Source organism: Cottoperca gobio, chromosome 22, assembly GCF_900634415.1.
Source record: "Cottoperca gobio chromosome 22, fCotGob3.1, whole genome shotgun sequence".
NCBI lineage: Eukaryota > Metazoa > Chordata > Actinopteri > Perciformes > Bovichtidae > Cottoperca > Cottoperca gobio.
In genome coordinates this window covers 14,983,556-15,006,304 of record NC_041376.1, presented here as the reverse complement: position 1 = coordinate 15,006,304, position 22,749 = coordinate 14,983,556, and the positions used below count along the sequence as shown (strand labels likewise).

General features: G+C 41.6%; 1 protein-coding gene across 1 annotated transcript in view; it reads right to left on the bottom strand.

Annotated features, from left to right (window-relative positions):
* Window positions 1–17,457: 17,457 nt before the first annotated feature.
* The window catches only part of eipr1 (EARP complex and GARP complex interacting protein 1), a 50,209-nt gene continuing 44,917 nt past the window's right edge, over window positions 17,458–22,749 (bottom strand). The window contains exons 8-9 of the mRNA XM_029460098.1: window positions 22,172–22,339; window positions 17,458–18,013 (exon numbers count right to left, since the gene is read on the bottom strand). Coding sequence (XP_029315958.1) covers window positions 17,839–18,013; window positions 22,172–22,339 — 343 coding nt within the window. The 3' untranslated portion in view covers window positions 17,458–17,838. The remainder of the gene's footprint in view (window positions 18,014–22,171; window positions 22,340–22,749) is intronic.

The window sequence follows — 22,749 nt, the reverse complement described above, 5'->3', positions numbered from 1 at the left end:
ACCTCGTTGGGGAGTCTGTGACCAGCTCTCTCTGTGCACTGATCAGGGCTTTCTTCTTTTTACAACTGCAGGAATACATGCTGACCACTTTCTTGAACATACCTGTAGCCCGTGCAACTCGAGCATAAAGTTGGATACTCCACTCTGGGAATAAATATTGGTAGGCAAGAGGTGCTTCCTGCAGTATCTGCAACAGAAATGGTTGTAAAGTAGTAGGACAAATCTAATACTGTGACGCATGTAAATTAGCTGCCCAGTAGTAAGAATACATATTCAGTAATGCCATGCCATCCGAGAGTAACTTTAAGTATGCATGCTATAGCCCACTGTCTCAAAAGCATACATATAATTATTTATTCACAGTCACAAACAAGAGGCTTGAACCATCTGCAAGCAACTTTCATAATATTCCCCCGGAAAAAGTAAATGAAAAAAGCCTAGAAAAAGAAGATATTTTTCACTCAAGACTGCCCTAAACTAGTTAAACAGATGTTTATCATTGCTCTATACAGTAAGTACTAGCCTTGATATGAAACTACAGAGTCCAGAAGTTGTGTGGGCTTATGAGGGTGGCAAAACTTGTCCGAGTCATCCATCAATGCTGGGGAGACTACCCACCTCTGGTGGCACAGCTGTTTGGGCAGTGACACCGGCGTGCCAGCTGTGTCCCCTACATCTGCTGCTGGGTTGGTGTTGACAGGGTCATCTGTGGCTTTACGGAACACAACAGCCAGCGTAGCGTTGTCTGCAGCAGACGGACTGAGAGACACAAAACACGGGGTCAGAGGGCTTCAAGTGATATTTTGGGTGGAAATGAGTTTGAGATTGAAGTTGATTTCATATCACCCTGCTGCTCTACTTATCTGGAAGAAAAGGGAATGGCCAGCACAAAAAACCCTGAAATGTAAACTGGTCATTATTGGGGTGATTTTTCATCTTGTAGGTTTTTGAAAGGAATACTCACTTCACTAAAAGCTTCCAATGTGGAGGAAGTTGTAACTGAATCATTCAAAGTGTGGGGTAAATTGACAGACCAGGTTTTGTTTTTCAGTATCCAAAAAGAAAGTCTTACTGGCTCATGCTGTGAGCAAGCTAAACGCCCTGTTAATGAATGGCAAATATATACCGTGCATTATGTGCATTATGTTCAGTAAAATCTTTCATTGCATCAGATTCTTCATGATTCATGGATCAAAGTGAACAAAGTATAGATGAGAATGTAATGTCAAACCCAAATGGGCCTCATGCAAAAACCTCCCTTATGAATAGATTTGTTCTTAAGTGACAGGTTCAAGTGACTTATAAGTATTTGTGGCATTCACCACTTTTCTTGTATTTAGAACGTTCTCTTAGGTCCTGATGTGATTTACAAGTGGTTCAGTGAGTCAGCTGTATACGCTTATATTTACCATCTATAGCTCAATTACAGTATAACTAGAATCTCAAACCCAACCAACAGCTGCCGAAAACAAAATGTATTCTCTTTAACTGAGAGGGAAGGCTGAGGACCTTCCTCAGAAGTATGATTCAACACTTTCTAAACACCGTCAGCTGAGAGGTTGTGTGCTGCTGAGTAGAGAGCGGATTCTTCACTCGTCATATTAAAAACAGCGAACAGGTTGTCCCAGTGTTGCTAACTTGCCGACTTTCTCGCTAAATCTAGCGACTTTCCAAATCCTCTTACTTATTTTATTTGAGAAGTGATGGCTTATTTTAATGGTACAAAAAACAAAAAACAAAACAGAAGAAAGTTAATTTGTAGTTTTAAACATGTGTTTTTTACACACTTTCTGTCTCTCCCACAACGTTATTCCTCTCCTACAGCGGCCATTACAATTACATGCAAATAGCTGATTATGCAAATTAGGCGATGACGTCATTTAGCGACTTCTAGCGACAGCCAATAGCTACTTTCCTTACTGAGGAGTTGGCAACACTGGGTTGTCCTGGTGGAGCGGACGCCATTGCAAGCGCCAAGCGAATACTACGGTGCGTTCACAGTGCAATCCCCAAGTGTGGACTGATGAACGGCACAATCTGGCAAAGTTTATTCTTCGTATGCTGCTATTGGTAGCGAGTACGGTCTAAGACAGCTTGCTTAGCGGTACTTTATCTTTGCCAATCACGGGAATATGGTGTATAGAAAGTGTTGAATCATACTTCTCGCGGTACCTATGTTTTCTGAAGGTGTAGGAAGGTCCTCAGCCTTCTTTGTCTTGTTGTCACTCACATTTCAACGCCCTTCTCAGATGAAAACACCCCCCCCCCCCACGTCAGATCAGGGCCAAAAGATCTGAAACTGAAAAAACAAGATTTAAAACTGTGAAAGTGATAAATGAAAATGTATAATTTGTTCAAAACAATTACACAACTGAATCAAAAATAATATTCAACCTGAAAAAAGGTTTTCAAACACTTATTTTTATTTTGAATATATTATTGTTCAAGATCAAAACTTGAACGACCAATTAAAACATTTTTTTTTTTTGAATGATCATAACATTTGTTTAGCCGCATTTGTAGCGTTTTAATCTGCTGATTTCTCGATAGCAAGACTTCAGGCAGGGAAATTATTTTAACTCTTGAGTGACATTTGTGAATGGAACCTGCCCACAAAAGGATCACAGCAGGGGGTCTGATAGCAATGTGGGTCTGTCAGTTATGCTAATGATCAGGTGGCATTCATGGAGTGGAAACGAGCAATTTACAACAAGTTTGTACAATTAAGAGGGATTGATGAATCCAACTCGGAACGCTCAAAGTCCACTTTTTAGCTTTTCTCAAGTCTTTTAACTGCGTTTAACAGTCCTCAGGAGCAGATACATCTGTCTTAGTTGTCATCAGGGAGATGCCTAAGTTGTCATTACGTGATTTAAATATGGACTTTCTTTCATTGTTTTTACAATTAACGCAATGTTAGGCAACATTGGCAAATAAAGTCAAATGTTTGACTAAACATAAAACCTAATAGGAGCAAGGGGTTAATGCCAACACATATCTCACTGTAAATGGACAGGCCTTGTGCTACACGATAAAATATCGCAGACAATAGATATGGTTTCATCCTACTGTCAAGTCAAATTAAAGTTTATTTTTTCCGTATGACTTGAAATTTGAAAGAAAGCAAAGTTTTATTTTCTCAAGACTTGAATTAATAGCCCAGACTTCCTGGAGGTAAAACTAAATGAGCAAAAAGGAAACATTACACATTAGTGATCTTTAAAAAGAAGTTCTCATCTGCACATCTCAAACATCCATACATACACTTGGTCAAGGGTGGGGGGGGGGGGGGGGGGGGGGATTGAAGATGCTGTAAACAAGTTGGAGGAAGTAGGAAGTAATTTTGGACTTCAAACCCACAAAGAAGCCCGACGAGCTGATGGGAGGTTCCTCCTCTCCTCAGCTGCTCCACCCTAGCAAGCTTGTCTTCACACCTCCCCTGCTGAGAAGTCATCTTTCATGCTCCTTTCAAAGTCTCAGGAAGTATTACCCTGGGCAACCTTGACAGAGCCCGGGGCAAAGGCAGCACTCGGCTCTGTACCTGTGCAAACACGCACAGGAGAGCGGGCGGCAGGTATGCTCCCTGCAACGCGTGCACGCGATTATTCAAGCACACACCATCAGCCCAGCATCGATGCTCCCTCTTCCTACCCACCCACGCACTGACTGCACACACTCACACATGCACACACACACACCCTTTGATTGTCTCCACGCCGTGGCTGTCATTAAGACTCATTAAGGGGGATGGTTTTATTGAAGGCGGTCGTGTTGAGGCATCCACTGAATTATTCATATGCGCCTTCCACCGCACACTCTTTCTCTCCCTCTAACACACACACACACACACACACGCACGCACACACACACACGCACATATACCACACATCGTTGAAATGCAGGAAGCTGGAGCAGACTAGAGAGAGAGAGATGCAGCCTATATAGGTCACTTCCTCCTCCACCCGCATCGCTCAGAAAGTGGAACTGGAAGGCGGGAGGGAGGGAGACAGAGAGCGAGGCTTATTATAGCAGGCAGGCAGGCAGGCAGACACACACACACACACACACACACACACACACACACACACACACCCACACACACACACACACACACACACACGCACATACACACACGCATACAGAGGTCCCAGCAGATAAAGGAGCATACACCTCAGAGAGTAGATTGTCAGCTATGAATGAAGCTCAGAATGGCTTTTGCTAGAAGAAGGTAATACTAATTCATTGTTGAGAGACCCAGAGAGGGAGTCTGTCTGTGTGTGTGTGTGTGTGTGTGTGTGTGTGTGTGTGTGTGTGTGTGTGTGTGTGTGTGTGTGGGCATGAAGGCCGGTATCGACAGATCAGAAGGAATTGATCAGATGCCCACCATTTCATCAGGAGCCCCCCCTCCTCTGTGCTGAACATGTGGAATACAGTATGCATGGAAATGGATACACATTTACATTTATTTTGATCATATATTCCATTAAATATTCATATACAATCAGGGTTTAATATGCACAATCACGTGGCTGCGATAGAAAGGAAAGCTAAGTGCTGTGGGCAAATGCACACTGGAGGCTAAAGTTGTTAGACTATGTTAATTGAGGTTTATTACAAATTGGGTCTTTTTTTGTGGGTAATTATGACCATTACCATTATTTCTGTCAGTTATGATAACATTATTTACAAGCTCAGGGGATGTGACCAGGAGTGAGTCCACGTAAGAGATTTACCTACGACAAACTATTTATTAAGCTAAGGTTAAACAAAACAAATTGTTCCATATTCTGACGGTTGCTACTAAGTACTTGGCTGATGATCAGGGAGCGTAATGTTTCATACTCGGAAAAACCACATGATCTAGTTCCGAATAAAGATTTATTAAAATGTGATGAACAATTTAAGAATGAAGGAGGACCACGTATATACCTGGTAGAATCAGTGAAGGATATGTTGGAGAGTTATATTAGCTTGTTGAAACACAGGAGACCACTAAGTGGATGAAAACCTTGACATTGACCAATCAAGTTGAATTAATGCACCGTTCAGCAGCTGAGAGATTGGGATGCACAAGGGAAGATACTTGAAGCATTTCAGTATCGTTACTATATTATGACCTAACATTTTCTAACTGCTCTTAGTCATTTATAGCTTCAAAGTTTCACCTTGCGGTTCTGATGGCCAAAGAATAAGTTGCGCTGGAGGGAACGAGTCAGCTGATTGTTGTGTGGAGATCCCTGGAGCTCTCGGGTCTTCTCTGACTTTCCCTCGTGCACTCGGTCCCACATGGTGGCCCGGCATGAGCTGATCCGTCTCTCTCAGCAGGCAGCAGGATACTAACGTCGACTTCTCATCCCCACTCGGCTGGAGTGATGTTGGCACCGTTTGCAAGATGTGGTTAAACTCAGAGTTTTTCAAAGTTTCTTTCTTTTGATAATTGACTGCATGCCAGCCGTGTCCGAGACCAAATGCAAGGGCAAAACTGAACCGCTCCTATCAATAAGTTACACTTTCTTTCAAACAGTTAATATCACTTCAAGTCTCCTATCTTTTAAAGTAGGGTTCCCTCAGTGGCTGAACGATACTAAACACCAGTCACCTGATAAAATGTAACTAAAAGATTACACAGGTGTGTGAAGGCACAACGTCTGTCATCAAGACATGTGAGGTTTGCATAAATGACCATATGCATGTGTATTTTTATATATGTGTACACCTATCGAAGAACTGCAATTCATTTTAGACGGTTGAGTATTTCCAGTAAACTCACCTCTCTAATCTAAGACACACCCGGGCATTTCTCGCGTGCACAGAAAGGACATACTTTGCAGTTTAAACTCACTGAATACTCAATTTTACATCATACTTAGCATGTTAGTTTGTTGTTATGTTTGTAAGCGATTTCAAACACAGCCGAAGACAGTTGGAGGGGTACACACGTTGTTTTCCAAAACTGTATTGCTTAGATTTGGGAGTGCGGTGATATTGTTACAATTTATTTTGGTTGCTTGAGAGTGCAGCATCCTCTACTCAAAAACATGTTCCAAAACAAGAAAACAAAGGCCAAGAGATCCATTGTGTGGTTAAACTTTGACCTACTGTCCTTATATAGACGTTCTAGGCAGAGGAGTAGTGATACAGCATATACACACCTCTGGCCAAGGGGATTTATTTTATACCTGCCTGAAACAGATACAAATCTGATTATAGCAGCTTTAAGGATAAATGCCCGAAAGGCTCCTTCCCTTGCTGTTCTTCCACAGTCACATACACACAACTACAAATATAAAGCAAACACGCCCAAGCTTTATCAAAAAATAAAATTTAGGGATAGATAAAGCCTACAACAGTTAGATGTTGAGGGGAAAGCGTCACCAGAACAGAGTGATAACAGGGAAGTGACATTAGTTTCTCTAGTGCAGGGGTCACCAACCTTTTTGATACTGAGAGCTACTTCAAGGGTGCTGAGGAATACGAAGGGCTACATGTTTGACACAAACTTCCTGAATAACATAGTTGCACGGTTCACCTTTAATGATAATATTAGAGTCATCTATTATTAATAATAATAATAATAATAAATATTCATATATGTGAAGAGACTGTCTGATCACATGTTAATTATTCCTCACAATGATTATTAACAATGATTTACCATGGTAGGAAACACAGATATATTTAAACATTATTTATTTATGTTCTCAATCTATTTCAACATTTGAAAGTCAGAGTTATTGCATCTCTGATATTTTTGTAAATATCTTTATTGACAGTTTTGTATGAATGAGAACATGTTTTAGCATTTTGTTCAAAATCACACCTTTAGTACAAAGTATCCCTTCTGTAACATGTTATAGGAAATCATTAACTGTCACATCATATCCTGTTTGTACAAACCACTAACAACTAATAACTTGTAACATCAGAGAGTGGAGATCACATCGGAACCTTTCTTCTCGTCTCTGAACAGTGTTTTCAACAACATCATTGCACCTTTCAAGACCTCTCCGTCCGAAAAGGCTTTCTTGTACTTTATTTAAAATGAAGCTTCCGTTGCTTTCTGTGACTTGTTCACCGGCCTCGTGAGAAGAGATGCTGCTGCCCAAAGCTGCCTTTAACTCTCGACTTGTTCTGTCCGCAGTGCTGCAGGTGGTTGGTTGGTTGGTTAGTTAGTTAGTTAGTTAGCATGGTAGCTTCTGTGACACATACAGAAGTGTCTCCACAATGTGCCGCTTTGCCGTCGTCCCACAAATGAGACATACACACTTTTCTTTCACTGTTGTAAAAAATAATTCTTCCTCCCAATCATTGTGAAAATAGTTCGTTTTCTTTCGCTTTTCTGTCGTGTTTAGCGTAAAAAACGCACCTAGCGCCCCATCGTAGCTACTCTCGCTAGCTTGTCTCAGTGAAAAAGGAAATGGAGATTTAGCTTTAGAGTTCATATACATAAAACTTTTTTATTTTACAAATTCTATATTCAATATTGTCATTTTAAAATAAAGAATAATTCAAGTGTTATTGACAAAAAAACAACTGCAAAACAATTATAATAATAATACATATTTTCGACGGAGCTTCATGGTGACTAGTGCTCTGCGGGCGACTCCCGTTGGCTACCCCTGCTCTGGGGGCAGCAGGAAGGAATCCACAGTATAACCATCAACACTGGCAATGAGGAATCATTATCATTTATTTTAGTAAAATGCCTCGGATCATCTGATTTCTGCCGCGTCTGACTTTGTTGTAGTAACGACGCAGTGTTCAGGTGTAATATCAATATTACCACAACTGATCACAAATGAGGGCCCAAACTACAAATGAAGTGGAATTGTCCTCTACTGGTTGTTATCAATCTTAACCGTCGATCGGACGCTTACTTTGTTGCTTCTTCAAGGTCATACCCTGTTTATTTATCAACATCAAGCAGTGCGACAACTTTTCCCGTTACTTATGGTTTCCTATTGCCGGTTCCACCTTCGTGTGATTTTCTGTGGGTGTATTGAGTGCCGCTGATATCGAGCAGGAAAATAACACATTTTGGAAGGCCACCATGAATAGCGAGGCCTTTGCTGGTTCAGAGCGGCGAAACGAGCATGGCTATTCCTGCTCGCTTGGAGACAAGTGTGTGTGCGTGTGTGTGTGTGTGTGTGTGTGTGTGTGTGTGTGTGTGTGTGTGCGCTCAGAGGGGCAATATCACAGCAAAGGTTCACTGCTTCTCCTTGTCACCTGGGTTCCTCTGTCCTCACCTGATGTCTTGTCAGTGACCAAATGTCAAGTGCATCTGTGCCTGTATTTATGTGTGTGTGTGTGTGCGCTTGTGTGTGTGTGGTCAACTGGGCAGAGTTGAAGACAGATCTGGGTCAGGCAGTTCCCATGAGCGTGTCCAAGCGCTCCGCGGTGGATGACATGTCGGATTTGAACGAGTGAGCAAGGAGGAGAGGGAGAAAGAGTGTGTGCAGCCAGACAGTGGAACAGCCAGGGGTCATGGGAGGACAGTCATTGCATGATCACACGCACACACACATTGCTTCATGTAGCCTTGTAGCTAATCCACATGCATCAGTGCATCAATGCTGTGACACTCATGCAAGTGACTATGTAGTGAAGATGTAGAAACAGGTAGTCACACAGAGAAAGTGTACAGAATGTACTGCATGTATATTATTTATTTATTTCTCTACGTATAGCAGGGCTTAAAGTAAAAGCTATTAGTGCCCGGTCACATCGGAAAGTGGTACAACAGAATAAATTCACACGTCCTCATGAAATGGGTGGTGGTAGAAGCTAAGTGCTGTAGTGACTTGTGAACCATGCATTTCTTGTCTCTACTTTAGTTTGTGGCAAAATGGATACAAAGAGGAAAGCTCTATTAGCAACTGCTCTCATCAGACAGAGCAGGATAACATTTAATTGGGCGGTGCAACGCAGCTCCTATGGTAGCTTTCTTCTTGTTCAACATGGATCTCGCCATGTTGTGTCCAGTCATACTCGCCATAGAAGAAGATGAAGGCCCAGTTCAAATGTCCACTCTTAAATCAAAATCAATATTTTTTATAATAACAATAATGTATGAAAATGATGACAATGTGGAAACAATGTGAAAAGGTGGTGTCTTGTAGTGATGAACCAGTGCTGTGCTATTATTTCAAAGGCCCGTTGTTCCAAAACCACAATGGTCTGAAAAATGTCTCATTGGACCGAAAGCCAACAATCTGGTGACCCGACAACAAACGGCCATTACTCCTAAAGTACACACTCTCCCTGCAACAAACGGAAGCACATGGCTAGTTATTATGAAGAATGATGGAGAAGGCATGACCCCCCCTACTCCGTCTCTGATCGGCTTACTACGATATACTATGAGAGTAGGGCGGGTCATGCCAATGCCATAGTAGCAAAGTGTGTTTGGAGTAATGGGCCCTCAGGAGCATTGGGTGTTACGGACTGTTGGACAAGTGAGCTTTCGGTCCAGTAGGACATTTCTTGGACTACTGGGGTTTCGGAAACAATGGGCAATCCCCTCTTGTTTGGTAGGGTCCGGTTCTATTGACGCTGGTCTTTGGTCTGTATGTCAATATGTCTTAATACCCGAGTGGAAATTCATTTTTGCACATCCAGCTCTGCTAGACTTTCCACTGGTCCCTTTCAGATCAGATCCAAAATGATGGACCTGTGAAAACCTCTTACTCTGAATATGAATGGATGGACTTCTGAGTAAAGTAAAAGTTGTTTGCTCTTTGTTGGATGGATACATAAATGTTATACACTAAATGAATGAATTGCATTAGTCAAGGTGTCAGTTCGGTTCAAAAGTGGTGATATACGTAGACAATCCTTTCTGAAGCAGAAGAAGTACCTTCGGGGGAAAATCATATGAAAATCAACCAGGTCCCAAAAACTGGATTGTTTTTGAAAAAGAACAGAACAGAACAAGAGACATTTTAAAAATACAGTTTATTAAAATCAGATCAGTCTGGCAAGAAATTAAGCAGTCTGATCCCTCACGGACAGCCCTTTTCAACACATAATAATTACATTACATTACAGTTCATTTACTAATGAATGACACACCAGGTCCGAGAAATAATACTCAGCAATTAACTCAAACCACTAAAGTTTTGAAAATCCATCATTAATTCACCATGGGTTGACCGTTCATGGGGCTCTGAGCTGTACGACTGTGGTTAAATTGGTTTAAATGGATTTCATGGGGTGCAGTTCGTGGGCCTTTTGATTGACAAGGAGGTTTGAGAGTTGCCACAGCCCCCTGCTCTCGCTCTGTCCCCGAGCTATGCATCATTGATCAAACACATACAAACTGTCACTCTGTATTGCCAGGACGCTGGTGACGGACTCACCAGTCACTTCAATCATTAGTCAATCAACCTCACGTCCAAACGCTGGAGTCACACACTGAAACAGGAGGGTGATGTTGCTTTCATTTTCAATTGGTTGAAGGTAAAAAGTCGTTTTTATTCATGAATTACTGCCTACTCAGTGACACAAAAGACAGAACCTTAATTACATTTTCAAAGCAACACAGATATAAATAATATTCCTCTTTAATTACCTTTTCCATCTTTTACAGTATCTGATCGAATTCTAAAAAAAGAACACATGAACTACTTGATTGACAGGCAAGTACAAGCAGCTCCATCTGAATACTGTCCAATGTACATAGTCAAACACCTACTGCATCCAAAATGCGAACTACGACCTGTGATGTCCTTCAATGGAAAATTGCCTCTCAATCTCCATGGAGACGCCGCCAGGGCACGACAGTGGATGTCCGCACTGGACATGAGAAATGAGCACAATTACAGTTTTGAGAGGTAATTATATGTGCGTTGTGGTGGCAAGAGACCATAAATAATGCTGGATCCACCCCGTGTGCTTGTTCGGTAATTGAAGAACAATGAGGTGGGAGAAAGAAGCTGCATTGCAACAGCACCTCGTCCATTGTGGTCCCTTTCACCCCGGAAGAAAGGATGGTCGGTCAGCCAGACAAAGCTGAATGATGTCAAGCACTAAGGCTACAACTCTGCAGATAAGCGTCTCTAAGAGCATGGTGGGGAGTGAGAAAAAGGTTTGGGAATCACCAGACGACCCACAACACTTTATTATAACGATACTTAAGTTATGACAAGATATTATTGTGATTTTAAACACTGCGATGTTGCAATATATTGTCATGTATTACCATGATGCAGTTTTGTTAATATCTTTTTTCAGCACATTTCTGATTTCTTTCTCCGATGTCTCTCCGATTTTTGTTTTGACCAACGTCCTGCCAATCCTGTCAGAAAAAACCTCCTGAAGTGGACTGCAAATGCAATTGTTACCAAAAAGTTGAATCTATATTTGCAATATTAAAATGTACATAATAAAAGATGGATTTGCCTAGCAAAATATTGTAATATTATCTAGTATCCATTTTTGGCTTGACATTAGATCAGGTGTATATATCTGTAAGTGTTATCACATGTACTACTCAGGTCCTGAGAGATTTAAAGTGTTGGGATACCTTAGCATGGAGAGAACATATGCAAATCAATCAGGTTTGAAAAAAACATATTGCACCGTGAGGGTTTCCCTAAGTAAAGACCTTACTATAATTTCACTGAAGGCTTAATGGTCTCTGCTCGCCCCTTCCCAAAGCAGAAGTTTATCTTCTGCAGAAGCTATAGGACAGTAAATAAGTAGCTTACGACACACACGAGCTTTCCCCTGACTACAGGGTGGTTGTCAGTGTTAAATAACCATCCTTGCACGCACCGTGGGGAGCTAAGATCAAAAGTGATGGGAGCGTGTTTCATCAGGGCTTCCACTGCTACGGAGCTGAAAGCTTGAGAAAGTCACTAACAAAGACCACACTGCGGCTGCAAGGAGGATAACATTTAACAGCTTTTCTTGCCTTGTACAGTAAATCCCTGCACGTTTCAAATGGTTTGTTTATTTCCAGTCCTCCACAGGCAAATGCTGCACAGCAAACTTTATCTCCTGATCTCTTTCAAATGCAGTGGGTGGACTGCATGTCTTCTGGACCATGTTGGAAACTTTCTGCCTTACCGGAGTGTTCTTGAGCAAATCTTGAATCCCTTCCAGCTCAGGAGTCGTATAGTAAAGTAAGTCATATTTTGAAAACCCATGAATTAAAGAAGAGAAACACAAATGCTGCATCTGCGTGATTCTGGAAGTCATTAAGCTTGCCAACAACCCCCTTGAGGAACACACACAATCGTTCAGGCTTCCCCCTTCCTCCAAACACACACACACACACACACACACACACACAATCCTCAACATACCTTTCTTGGTCATGCCATCCTCTTCCACATACCACAGGCGCCTTCTACAGACCTCTGAAGCCCCCCTTCTCCTGCCATCAGTCACTCTTTCTTTTCTTTGTTTGTCTCGCTCCTCTTCCTGTGGAGAGCAACGTGTTTGTGCATAATTTCTATTTCAAGGGGTCATATAAATCCCCCTCCATGCAAATGAATCAAAATCTCCGAGGTAATAATCACCTGAAACCCTCACACACACACAAACACACAAACACCCTAGGTGGCCCATATTGCATCGCCGACATGAATAAATAATGAAATTAAATATTTTCTTTTCTTTATTTAATTTCCTCAGCAGCTGAATCCGATTCCGCCTCCACCCTTTGAGGACAACACCTGGGTGACCCTCAGGTACCATTACCTGCTGCATTATGTGCTGCATTTCCTGTGTAAGACATATGTCTGATGTGTGGCGATGGAGTAAAAATAACGTAACATATGAAACAGCTTGCGGCATCAATGGCATTTACAGTTAGAGACAATGGAAAGAATACATAAATATAGACACTCATGCCCACGGATCTCTGAAATTATTTATTATGTCTCTGTGGTATTTTCCTCATAAATTTAGTTTTAGCCTAGAACTGAGATTCAAATGCATCTATCATTTTTGCACATAGTTAAATGTATATTCCAGTAATATGTCCCTGTCTTTGCTTAAAAAAACAACATCCTATATTTCCCAGTAATTTTCTGTCAATTTCAAACAAGTGCCTGACCAGGCAAGTGCACTAAGTCACGTGAGGCTGCCGGCAGCCACAACAACCCTGTCATCTCTTATTCCAGGTCAAGAGGTATAGGACCTGAGGAAGCCCAGGCGGCTGGCACGTAAACTGCCCCGGTCACGTGACCTGCAGGTGGCAGCTCGCTGGATGTCTTGTGACGCAGCAGCACTCTGTTGCTATAGGTCTCTGAGCAGAGACTGTGGGTGGTTCCACATGGCAGAGGCGATGTCACGCTTGCAATGACTAACTCATGGCAACTGCTACGTAGATGTCTTTGCTTCTTTCTAATTGAATTCATGTCAATTTCATATGATGCTTCGGTTGGACCCCACAAGTGTGGCCTTAGGTGGAATTATAGGGAAAAAAAGAGACATTTTTAATTCTTCACATTCTAAATTGAATTCAACATGTCTGTCTTTTTCAACATTTATATATTAACAATGAATCAAATGGCAACGTGTACTGAAAGGCATCACTCGTAGTGATGAACCCACAGAGAACTAGAATAGCACTCGGAGAGCGCAGACATCCGTCAAGAGCAATGCTGCATGCACGTGCTCTTCGGCCCCATCTCCCGAAATTGGAACTGGTTCTTCCGATATCTGTGTGTTTATGAGCTTTGGGTCGTAATGTGGAAACTACACGGACAATACAAAGGAAATGTGTTGTAGGCCTATTTTGTTGCTCAGAGTGTTTCCAGTATCTGTGTGACAGTGAAGAGCAAAGGAAACCAATCAGGTGATCCATGGAAACTTTTCAAGTTGTTATTCTGACTATGAATTTGAATTTTCGCATTATTCCGACACCACATGAATGCAGTACAAATGCCCTCTCCTGCGAAGATAAAGAACGTGATCCACTCCAAGTCCAAGTCCGGCCCATGCTAAACCCTTCCACCAGGTTTCATAGAAATCGGGCCACCTTTTTCCTTTTTTCCGTAATGCTTCTGGCAGACAAACAGAGGCGGAAACAAAGCCTCCTTGGGGAGTTAATTATTATCATCCAACTCTATAATTGGCCTCAGCTCTACAGAACCTTTTAGCCTCTTTTAGCTTGTTGTATGCTACCTGCCCTTCACCAAACAGCAAGGCAGAGGTAGCTACTAGCTAGTGATAGTGGAGAATTGAGCAGCCAAAGAGAGATGTTTCACTGGGGTTGGTGGAGACAGAATAAAGCTACAGGGGGAATGATTATTGGACTTAATGGACTTCAAATAAATGCTAAAAGTTCCTTCTGTGTCAGCTGGATGTGCAAATTGCAACTGTTTGCTATCACAATCGCAATAACAACTTTCTAAGCTGATGATATGTCAATGTTGTTTTATCAGCTCACTCTGTCCCCAAGTGGGTAACAATCAATACAAGCAGCTTTAAGGGATATGAGGTGATAGAAGTTTCCAAAAAGGTGCACGTTCATTATAGCAGCATTAGAAAGTACACACATAGCCTATGCGTCATTGGAGGTGAAAATGGATATCTCAAATATTTGATTCATTACATGAGCATGGGTAAAAGGAAAATGATTTCCCAAAAAGAAAAGTGGAGGTATGTTTTCAAAAAGCATTTTGTGGGTAAATGCAGGCACATTTTGGGCCTGCAATGGCAAAATGGGCCAAAATTTGGCAAGAATTGAGATTGTATTTTTTGTATACCAATATTTTATACATGAGGAATATGAAAATGTACATTTTGTGCAGACGAAATGAGGTATACTGTCACCACATATTGAAACTGTAAAATACAGAGGGTGGATGAAGACGAGAGGATCTGTGAAGGTTGTGAACTTAATGCTGTGGAAAAGGAAATTCATTTTTTACTGTCCTTTTAAAATATGATTTGTGAAAAACATTGTTTAAAGTTACAGACTAAGATAGCTTTTTGCATTATTTAATAATCTGCATATGTCAAGTTACTTAAAGACCACATTGGTTTGCATTTAAGTGTGTATGTATTTATTTAACTGCCACTATTTGGAGATATTTTGGGATTTATCATATATGGAACGTGTCTGTGTGTTTAAACGCTGCCGATGTGTTTGTCTTGTTAGTTACACTGTAAGATGTTTGAGGAGCATTTATGTCAATTACAAAATAATAAAATTACTCCCTAATTCCATATTTGTGGATGACAGGCCTAGATTTTGTTTTCTGAATAACCCTCCAGATGCCGTCATGTGTTATTAGTCGGGTTTCCATCCAAATGTATCGCATTTTAACCGCATTTCGGAACGAAACGGCAAAAGAAAATACTTGTTTCCATCCACGACTGTAATGATAAAAACGATGTAGAAAACTGGATGGAAATATGACATTTCTGTTTGTTTCATGTATTAATGTGAGGAAGGATACATCAGATCTGTGTGGAGCGATGAGGAGACGGTTTCATCAATTTTTCATCTCTTCAGCAGAGCAGAAGCTTCAGTGGACGTTGAAGTCACGAGCTTCATGTACGTCATCATTTATTCCTTAAATCTGTTACCATTGCACTTTGTCACATTTTGTCTGTACACCAACTCTTACACCTCAGCCATTTTTTGGAGATATATTGATTTCTTTCAAATTTTCCAGCAATTCCACAGTTTTTTTTATGCGCAAATTGAAAATGCGCAGGTGTCTGGAAACACCTTGTAGGTCAGGAAAATGCTTTCGCTTATATGCAGGTATTCACAGTGTCAGCAACAACATTTCTTAAAATCTCCACATTGACTATCAATGCATCATACGGAGTGTCATTTGTCCCTGGCGAGCCTTTCAGGAATACAAAGCAGGTGCCTCCATCGATTCACATGCAAATACGAAGATGTTATTAGCACGTGGATTAACAGATTGTCACAATCATTCAAATTATATTCTGCAGAAGATACGAAAATATATACGTCTACTTTCTCTACTCAACTGTTTGTCTTTTAATATAATCTTTCCATACAGAAACACACACACACACACACACACACAGACATAAGACCCTGGCACACACGCTTGTCACCCTCACGTCTCTTCATACACTGGTGCCCAGAAGACGGTGGAGACATGACAATGAGTGCTGCATGTGTGTGCGTCTGTGACAAGCATCACAAGTTTCCAGATGGGCGATATTCAACGATTACCTTTTCAGCGCTCACCATCCCTCTGTATCTACACCCTGATCCCTCCTCTCAATAATTGACTGCAGGGTAACAAGGGCTCTTTGTGTGTGTGTGTGTGTGTGTGTGTGTGTGTGTGTGTGTGTGTGTGTGTGTGTGTATGTGTGTATGTGTGTATGTGTGTGTTTGTGTGTCTGTGAGCAGCTTCTCTGATTAGATAGCCGAATATACTCTGTATTCAGCCACGGCACTGCCTGCCCCAACTGGCATAGCTAATGAAGAGCCCGTGCCCTCCCTTGGCACTAGTGTGTGTGTGTGTGTGTGTGTGTGTGTGTGTGTGTGAATGTGTGATGCATAGAGCCAAGCTGCAATTAAAAGGCCTGTCAATGGTGTCTGCCATAACAGAGGCTCGGACTGTCACTATCGACCAACCTCAACACACTGTACGGAGAGGGGGAGGGAGAAGTGGGCAGAGGGACGAGGGGAGAGAGATGAGCAAGGGATGCAGAAAGGAGGACAAGGGAGAAGAAGAAAAGAGAATAAGGTGGTCAAGGTAGAGAAATCCACAGTAGGTAGGTAATTAGTTATTCCATCTGGTCCACAAACTGTAACTCAATAGTCTCTACACTACAAACTGAATCACAAAGGGGACAAAAACAACAAAGAAATAAGTGTTGCACTCAATACATCGAAGGTTTCATGTTATACTTGTGGCCACACCCCAATTTATTGACAGTACTTTCTGTCCGCTGCTCAGGTGTGGTGAATGTGCACATTTTTGTCTGGTTTAACATTTGGACTTGCTTTGGCCTTTAAGACTGTATTGAGAGCAGCATGCCCAGTATATTTGGAGATACAATTAATCAGTTAGTTGATGGAATTATCACCAATCTCTGCCTTTTAGCATCTTTCAGCTAATTGTTTTGGTTTTACAGCCTGCAAATGTACTGCTGTGGTTCAGTCTCATCAGCCTCAGTTCCAGCAGATAAAGATTATTTTCCTCAGGAGTTGGTTGAGGTCAGAAACACGAGTCCGAATGAAAGTGTTTGCTGGAAGTGCAAATAAGCAACGGTTTGCCAAATCACCTTTCTAAAGTGGTAATATGTTGGGTTCACAGCTTGTTCTGCTGCCCCCAAGTGGCCCAACAATATTGCAGGTTTAATGACATATCAATAGATTAAAAAAACAATGTATAACTGGTAATGCTAGTTGAGCACTAGTACACACCAGTATTTTCATACTGATAATGACCAATATATAAATGAGAACACAAAAGATTTGGGCAAACGTCAGGACAGAACAGATTTATGTGCATAATGACATGACTTCTTCTCTGATGAGGTTTCTGATGTATCCAGGACTCGCTTTTTTATATTTGTTTACTTTAATTCACTTTAATTAATGGCCGTAACACTTTTATTGTTTACAGTTGTCAGAAGAACATACAGTATATTTACATCTCTCACACACACACACACACACACACACACACACACACACACACTTTGCCATCGCTGCCTTCACATGCAGGCTGCAGTGTTTTGCACATCACACTTAATGTGCCAAGTAATAATGGAATGTCTATTTGCAGCTTTTCATAGCAAAAGACATTTACAGATGTATAATTATGTCTTCTCACACACGCTAGCTGTACACAGACACACACACATTCAGATAGCCTGTCCCTCTCAGAGTAGGATGCGGTACTTGAGGGCGCGGGGGACCCTGTTGATGACGAGGCGTCCATCGTAGCTAAGCGAGGCGAAGAGCCAGGGGTCGGCCGACGACCACTCCGCTGCATACACACTGTCTTCATGTTCCTCGTAGGTAGACACCACGCTGTCCTTTAGGGGCTCCTTACTCCTGAATCACACACACGTAACACAAAGAGATGAGCTTTGAAAACTGGAAGAGGAATGCATCACATCGTGCAGACTTCATGTAGCTCTCTGTATGGCTCGACCACCAAAGTACGAATGACCTGGAGATACTAAATGTAATGACACACTTGTTTCAATGTCAAATGTGACAACATGGCATGACACAACCTTTATCAGATGGGTGTAACTTAAATATTTGTCTACTACACATGGATGGTATGAAGGTTGGATGGTACTAATTGAAATAAGCGTCATCAGGTCACAAGCCACCATGGACGGATTGTGAGACGATGGGCCCCTGGGGACCTACATGTAAGTCTCAAAGAATCTTCTTTAAGTCAGTTTGTGTCTCTTTGTAGTCATTTTGGGTTGTTTGCTCTTTGTGATAGTTTTTAAGTCAATTCTTAGTAGTTTAGCACCTCCTTGTAGTCTATGTGTGGTTGTTTTGGGTTCCCGGGTAGTACTTTGATTAAGCGAGGGAGCAAACTACATGTTACTGAATGATAGCATTTTGCATTTAAAGACTAAAAAGTTGCCCTGGTGAATTTTCTTTAAACAAAGTAATGTTCACTTTTCTGCATCGAAATTCATTGCGCGTATCCTCGAGGTCTAACAAACTTGTAATGTATTTCATCCCTCACAACTTATTTGTCGAGCGCGGTTTGAAAAATGTGAAGCCATTATTGTTTAAACTTGTGTTTGCCAGCTAGCGGTCTTCGTGGTCACTGCTTACATGCGTGTGTGTGTGTGCATGTGCATGCTCGTGTGCTTGTTTGATAAAAGAAAACACGGGGACCCTCCTGTAAAAACATAGCACCACTATTGGTCATATATGTACTCACACACACACACACACACACAACACACACACACACACACACACACACACACACACACACACACACACACACACAACCCTGTCATCAGTACACAAACAGCAACCTCCCCAGTGCTGAGACAGTTCTCCTACTGCTACAACAATGTGACAATAAACACAATTTTAGAATTATGACCTAGCATTATTGCCATCCCAAATTTCTCACAAACCCACTGCTGCACTGTAAGTAGTCCTGAGGGGAAACAGTGACATAAATACTCTGGATTTATTTCACACAAACTGTTTCATACAGACAGTAGCTGCTCCCCTCGGCCTGCAGCCCAAAATCAAAACACTTTAAGTGCTCTGCTCGTGGAGACTCGAGGTTTTCAGGGATCATGTCATTGGACAGCTACCTGCTGAGAGAAACTACCGTACACTACAATTAGGGGGAACATTTGTAGCAGCTTAAAAGTGACTCTGTGTTCATTAGCTAAACTAATTCAGTCTAATACAACAGTCCTGCAATAAATCATATCTTCATGAAGGTTCCAAAGAGATGTTGAATTGCATTATACTGAGACCATAGACCGTATACAAGGAGGTGATGTAGTCACCAAGACGCAGAGTCCTGCACAAGTGCAGTGATGCAAACCCCTCACCGCCCATCATCAGCACGACCACATGAGGGAATACCTTCTGGAAGAATATATTTTCATTTTTCACCATCTGTATGTTAACGTCACCATGGTGATGTTTGTTATATTGACTAACAGGCCAAACTGAGAAAAACACACTCCTGATAATAAATAAAATTATAAATAAATAAAATAATCATCATGTGCTAACGTCAGAAGACAGTCCATCCCCTGGAGCAGTTCTGTACATAGTGTCAAAGGTACTGTGAAGGGGACACGTACTGTACATACAAGAGGGGTCAATAAGTATAGTGGGAGGGTTCAAACTAAGCTGAGTGCTGGTGATTAGGAAGAAGAGTTGATAATTGTGGATGAGAGTCAGTCATTGAGTGTAAGAGCTGCTAGTTGTGGATAAGTGGGGAATTGGACCATAATGGATGGAGGACAGTGGCAGGTTTGAAGCACTGAATGGTAACCATTACAGATGATATCCCTGTAAAGTCTAGACGCCAGAGAGAAAAACTCCACAAGTGTTTTGACAGAAAGATTCTTAATGTTTTGCCTCTCCCCTTTTATCATTCCGTCAAAGTATGTTAAAATGAAGGTTCAGGCAGCCTGCTTTAACGTTCGGAGGACTAATATCAGATGATCAATTTAAATGCGTGGCACGTTGTTATATGTGATCACTGTGTGTTTCATTAGGCTCCTTGTGGCAGTCCAGAAACGAGAGGTGTGATGTAGTGAAAGCTGACTGTCTGTTCCTTAAAGGGATAGTTGGGATGTTTTGAAGTGGGGTTGTATGAGGTACTTATCCACAGTCAGTGTGTTATCTACATCAGTAAGTCACGCAATAACACAAACTAACCAATGGAGACAGCAGCACAACAGCACCTCTGTGTTCTAAGAGGTGAACTTACGGTTTCCAATGTAGTCCGGTGGCTTTGAAGAGAGCAGAGATAAAGGCTTCAGTTCCACGACGGAAAGGTCTTTCTCACCGGTAAGGTAAAGCGATGAACAATCTATATATAACATTCACTTAAACTGATGTAGATTTTTTTTAGGTGGGCCTGGATAAAATAAATATATTGCTTTACGCTGTACTGTAACTCCTGTCCAAACTGGGGATGTGCCGACCGCCATCCACTGCAGGTAATACACCGACTATGGATAAGTACCTCATACAACCCCACTTCAAAACATCCAAACTATGATTCCACATCTGCATTATAATATAGAACCACAACTGAAGAAGGGGTATCACTGTCCAAGTACCTTTAAGATGATTAAGGTCATTCATTGATCAGGAGGTGAAAAGGAGAAGCTCAGAGCAAGACAAAGTGTCATCTTGACAATGAATTGGAGTTATGCATCCAAAAGCATGAAATCACAACCCTGTTAATGTTTAACAAGTGGGACAATGAAGGATGGTTTATACATGGTGATAAACATCAATAATTGGCAGTAGAGCTGATTTCAATTTATTCTCCTCTTGTGTATTCAGTGAATACGGACAACTCTCCTGAAGCACCAACAACCAAGATACTTACCTGTGACCTCCTCAAGGTTCATTCTGATAGCAAGTGAGACACAGTGAACTGTTAACTCCTTAAAATACTAATTATTACTTACAGCCCGGAAAACCATAATGATAGGAGAGCTACAAGAATAAAACCGCAGTATGGCAGTATTATGTTTAACATGAGCTGAAAAACGTTATCCGCCAGTAAACACACAGAGGAAGAAAACAGGAACAATAACACAGAAGAAGACGACAACATGATGAGAGTCACAGTGAACGGGAGATAGATGGAGACGCAGCGGTACCTGCCATACAAGTTAAAACTTTATGCAAGTACCAAATGAGAGGACACCTTCCCTTATTTATTAGAAGCAGAGTCGGGCAAACTCGTGCTTTTTGTAAAGTGTGCCATTCAGATGTTAGCATCGCACACGGCGGAATAATCGATGTTCGCCAGCAAGAACAATCATCCAAGCACAAGCACGCCAAGAGGCACAAACACACACTGTCAATGACTTCATGTGTGACAAGAACTGTGTCGGAGGCAGACCAAGTGACCAGAGCTGAGGGAAAGATGTCGATGCTTTGCGCTAAAAATAATGTAGCCTTCAGCTTCTGCGATGATTTCAGTCGCAGTGTAGCGGACATGTTTCCCGCCATCGCAAGGAAGTCCTCGTGGGGGAAACAAGAGCCACACAACTCATCCATCATCAAATACATTGATGATAATAACTAATAAATAAAATACATAAATCTTATAAACATGTCTGTACAAGTAATACACACTTTAAATAAACATGTATTTCCTGAATGTATATACCCGTCCCTTATGTGTTTACGTTCACATTGGTGGCTGAGAGCTGTTAAGATATGGGCGGAGTCCGGCAAAACAATTCCCTTATTTTGAAGTTCCAATGTTGACAGGTATGATTAATACTGACTGAAAAACAACTTATAATGCATTATATGATTATGATGCTGCATATAGAATATGATTCTAATGCATTATATACAAACAATATATATAAAGTATTAGGACTACGGGAATTATAATGAACTATGATCCTTGCATAGTGTTACGCATTATAAGGATGTTTATAATGCATTATAGACGTGAATGTCATAGAAGCTGTTACTGCATTTCCTTTTCTGACCAGTTGCTCTTACTTCTCCTCCTGGTGGTTCTCCTCCCCCTCGCTGAGCTCCTCATCGTCCACCAATTGCCCGAATGGCTCTGAGGAGATGGACACCATATTGGAGAGGATGAGGCGGCTGTCACTGCTGGCTGTCAACACCAGCTGGTCATGGCTGTGGTTGTAGCGGACGCTCCACACCCTGGGACGAAAGCACAGCAGACATGCGTTCCATATTTAACAATGCAGTGATGTAGGAAGGTGCGGCACATTTTACAGAGTATGCATCTTCCATTGTTCCAAACAGAGCTCCATGTGAAAACCAGGAGTAACCAAGCACTGAATGTGGTAATATAACGACAGTAAAAGCACTCATACATACTGTATATGTTGACTCTGTATGGGAAGACCGCACATGCTGAAACACACACAGGGGTGTAGAGGAACTGTCTGTCTCTATCTCTCTTTCACACACACTCGTGCCCACACATCATGCAGAAAATGCAGCGTTCTCACAGTGGGATTCACAGCAAATTATGCCTTTTGCGGTATATACTCAGATGCCAATAATGAGGATTTGGTACCTTTCAGTCTAAATACGGGCTTAGTTCA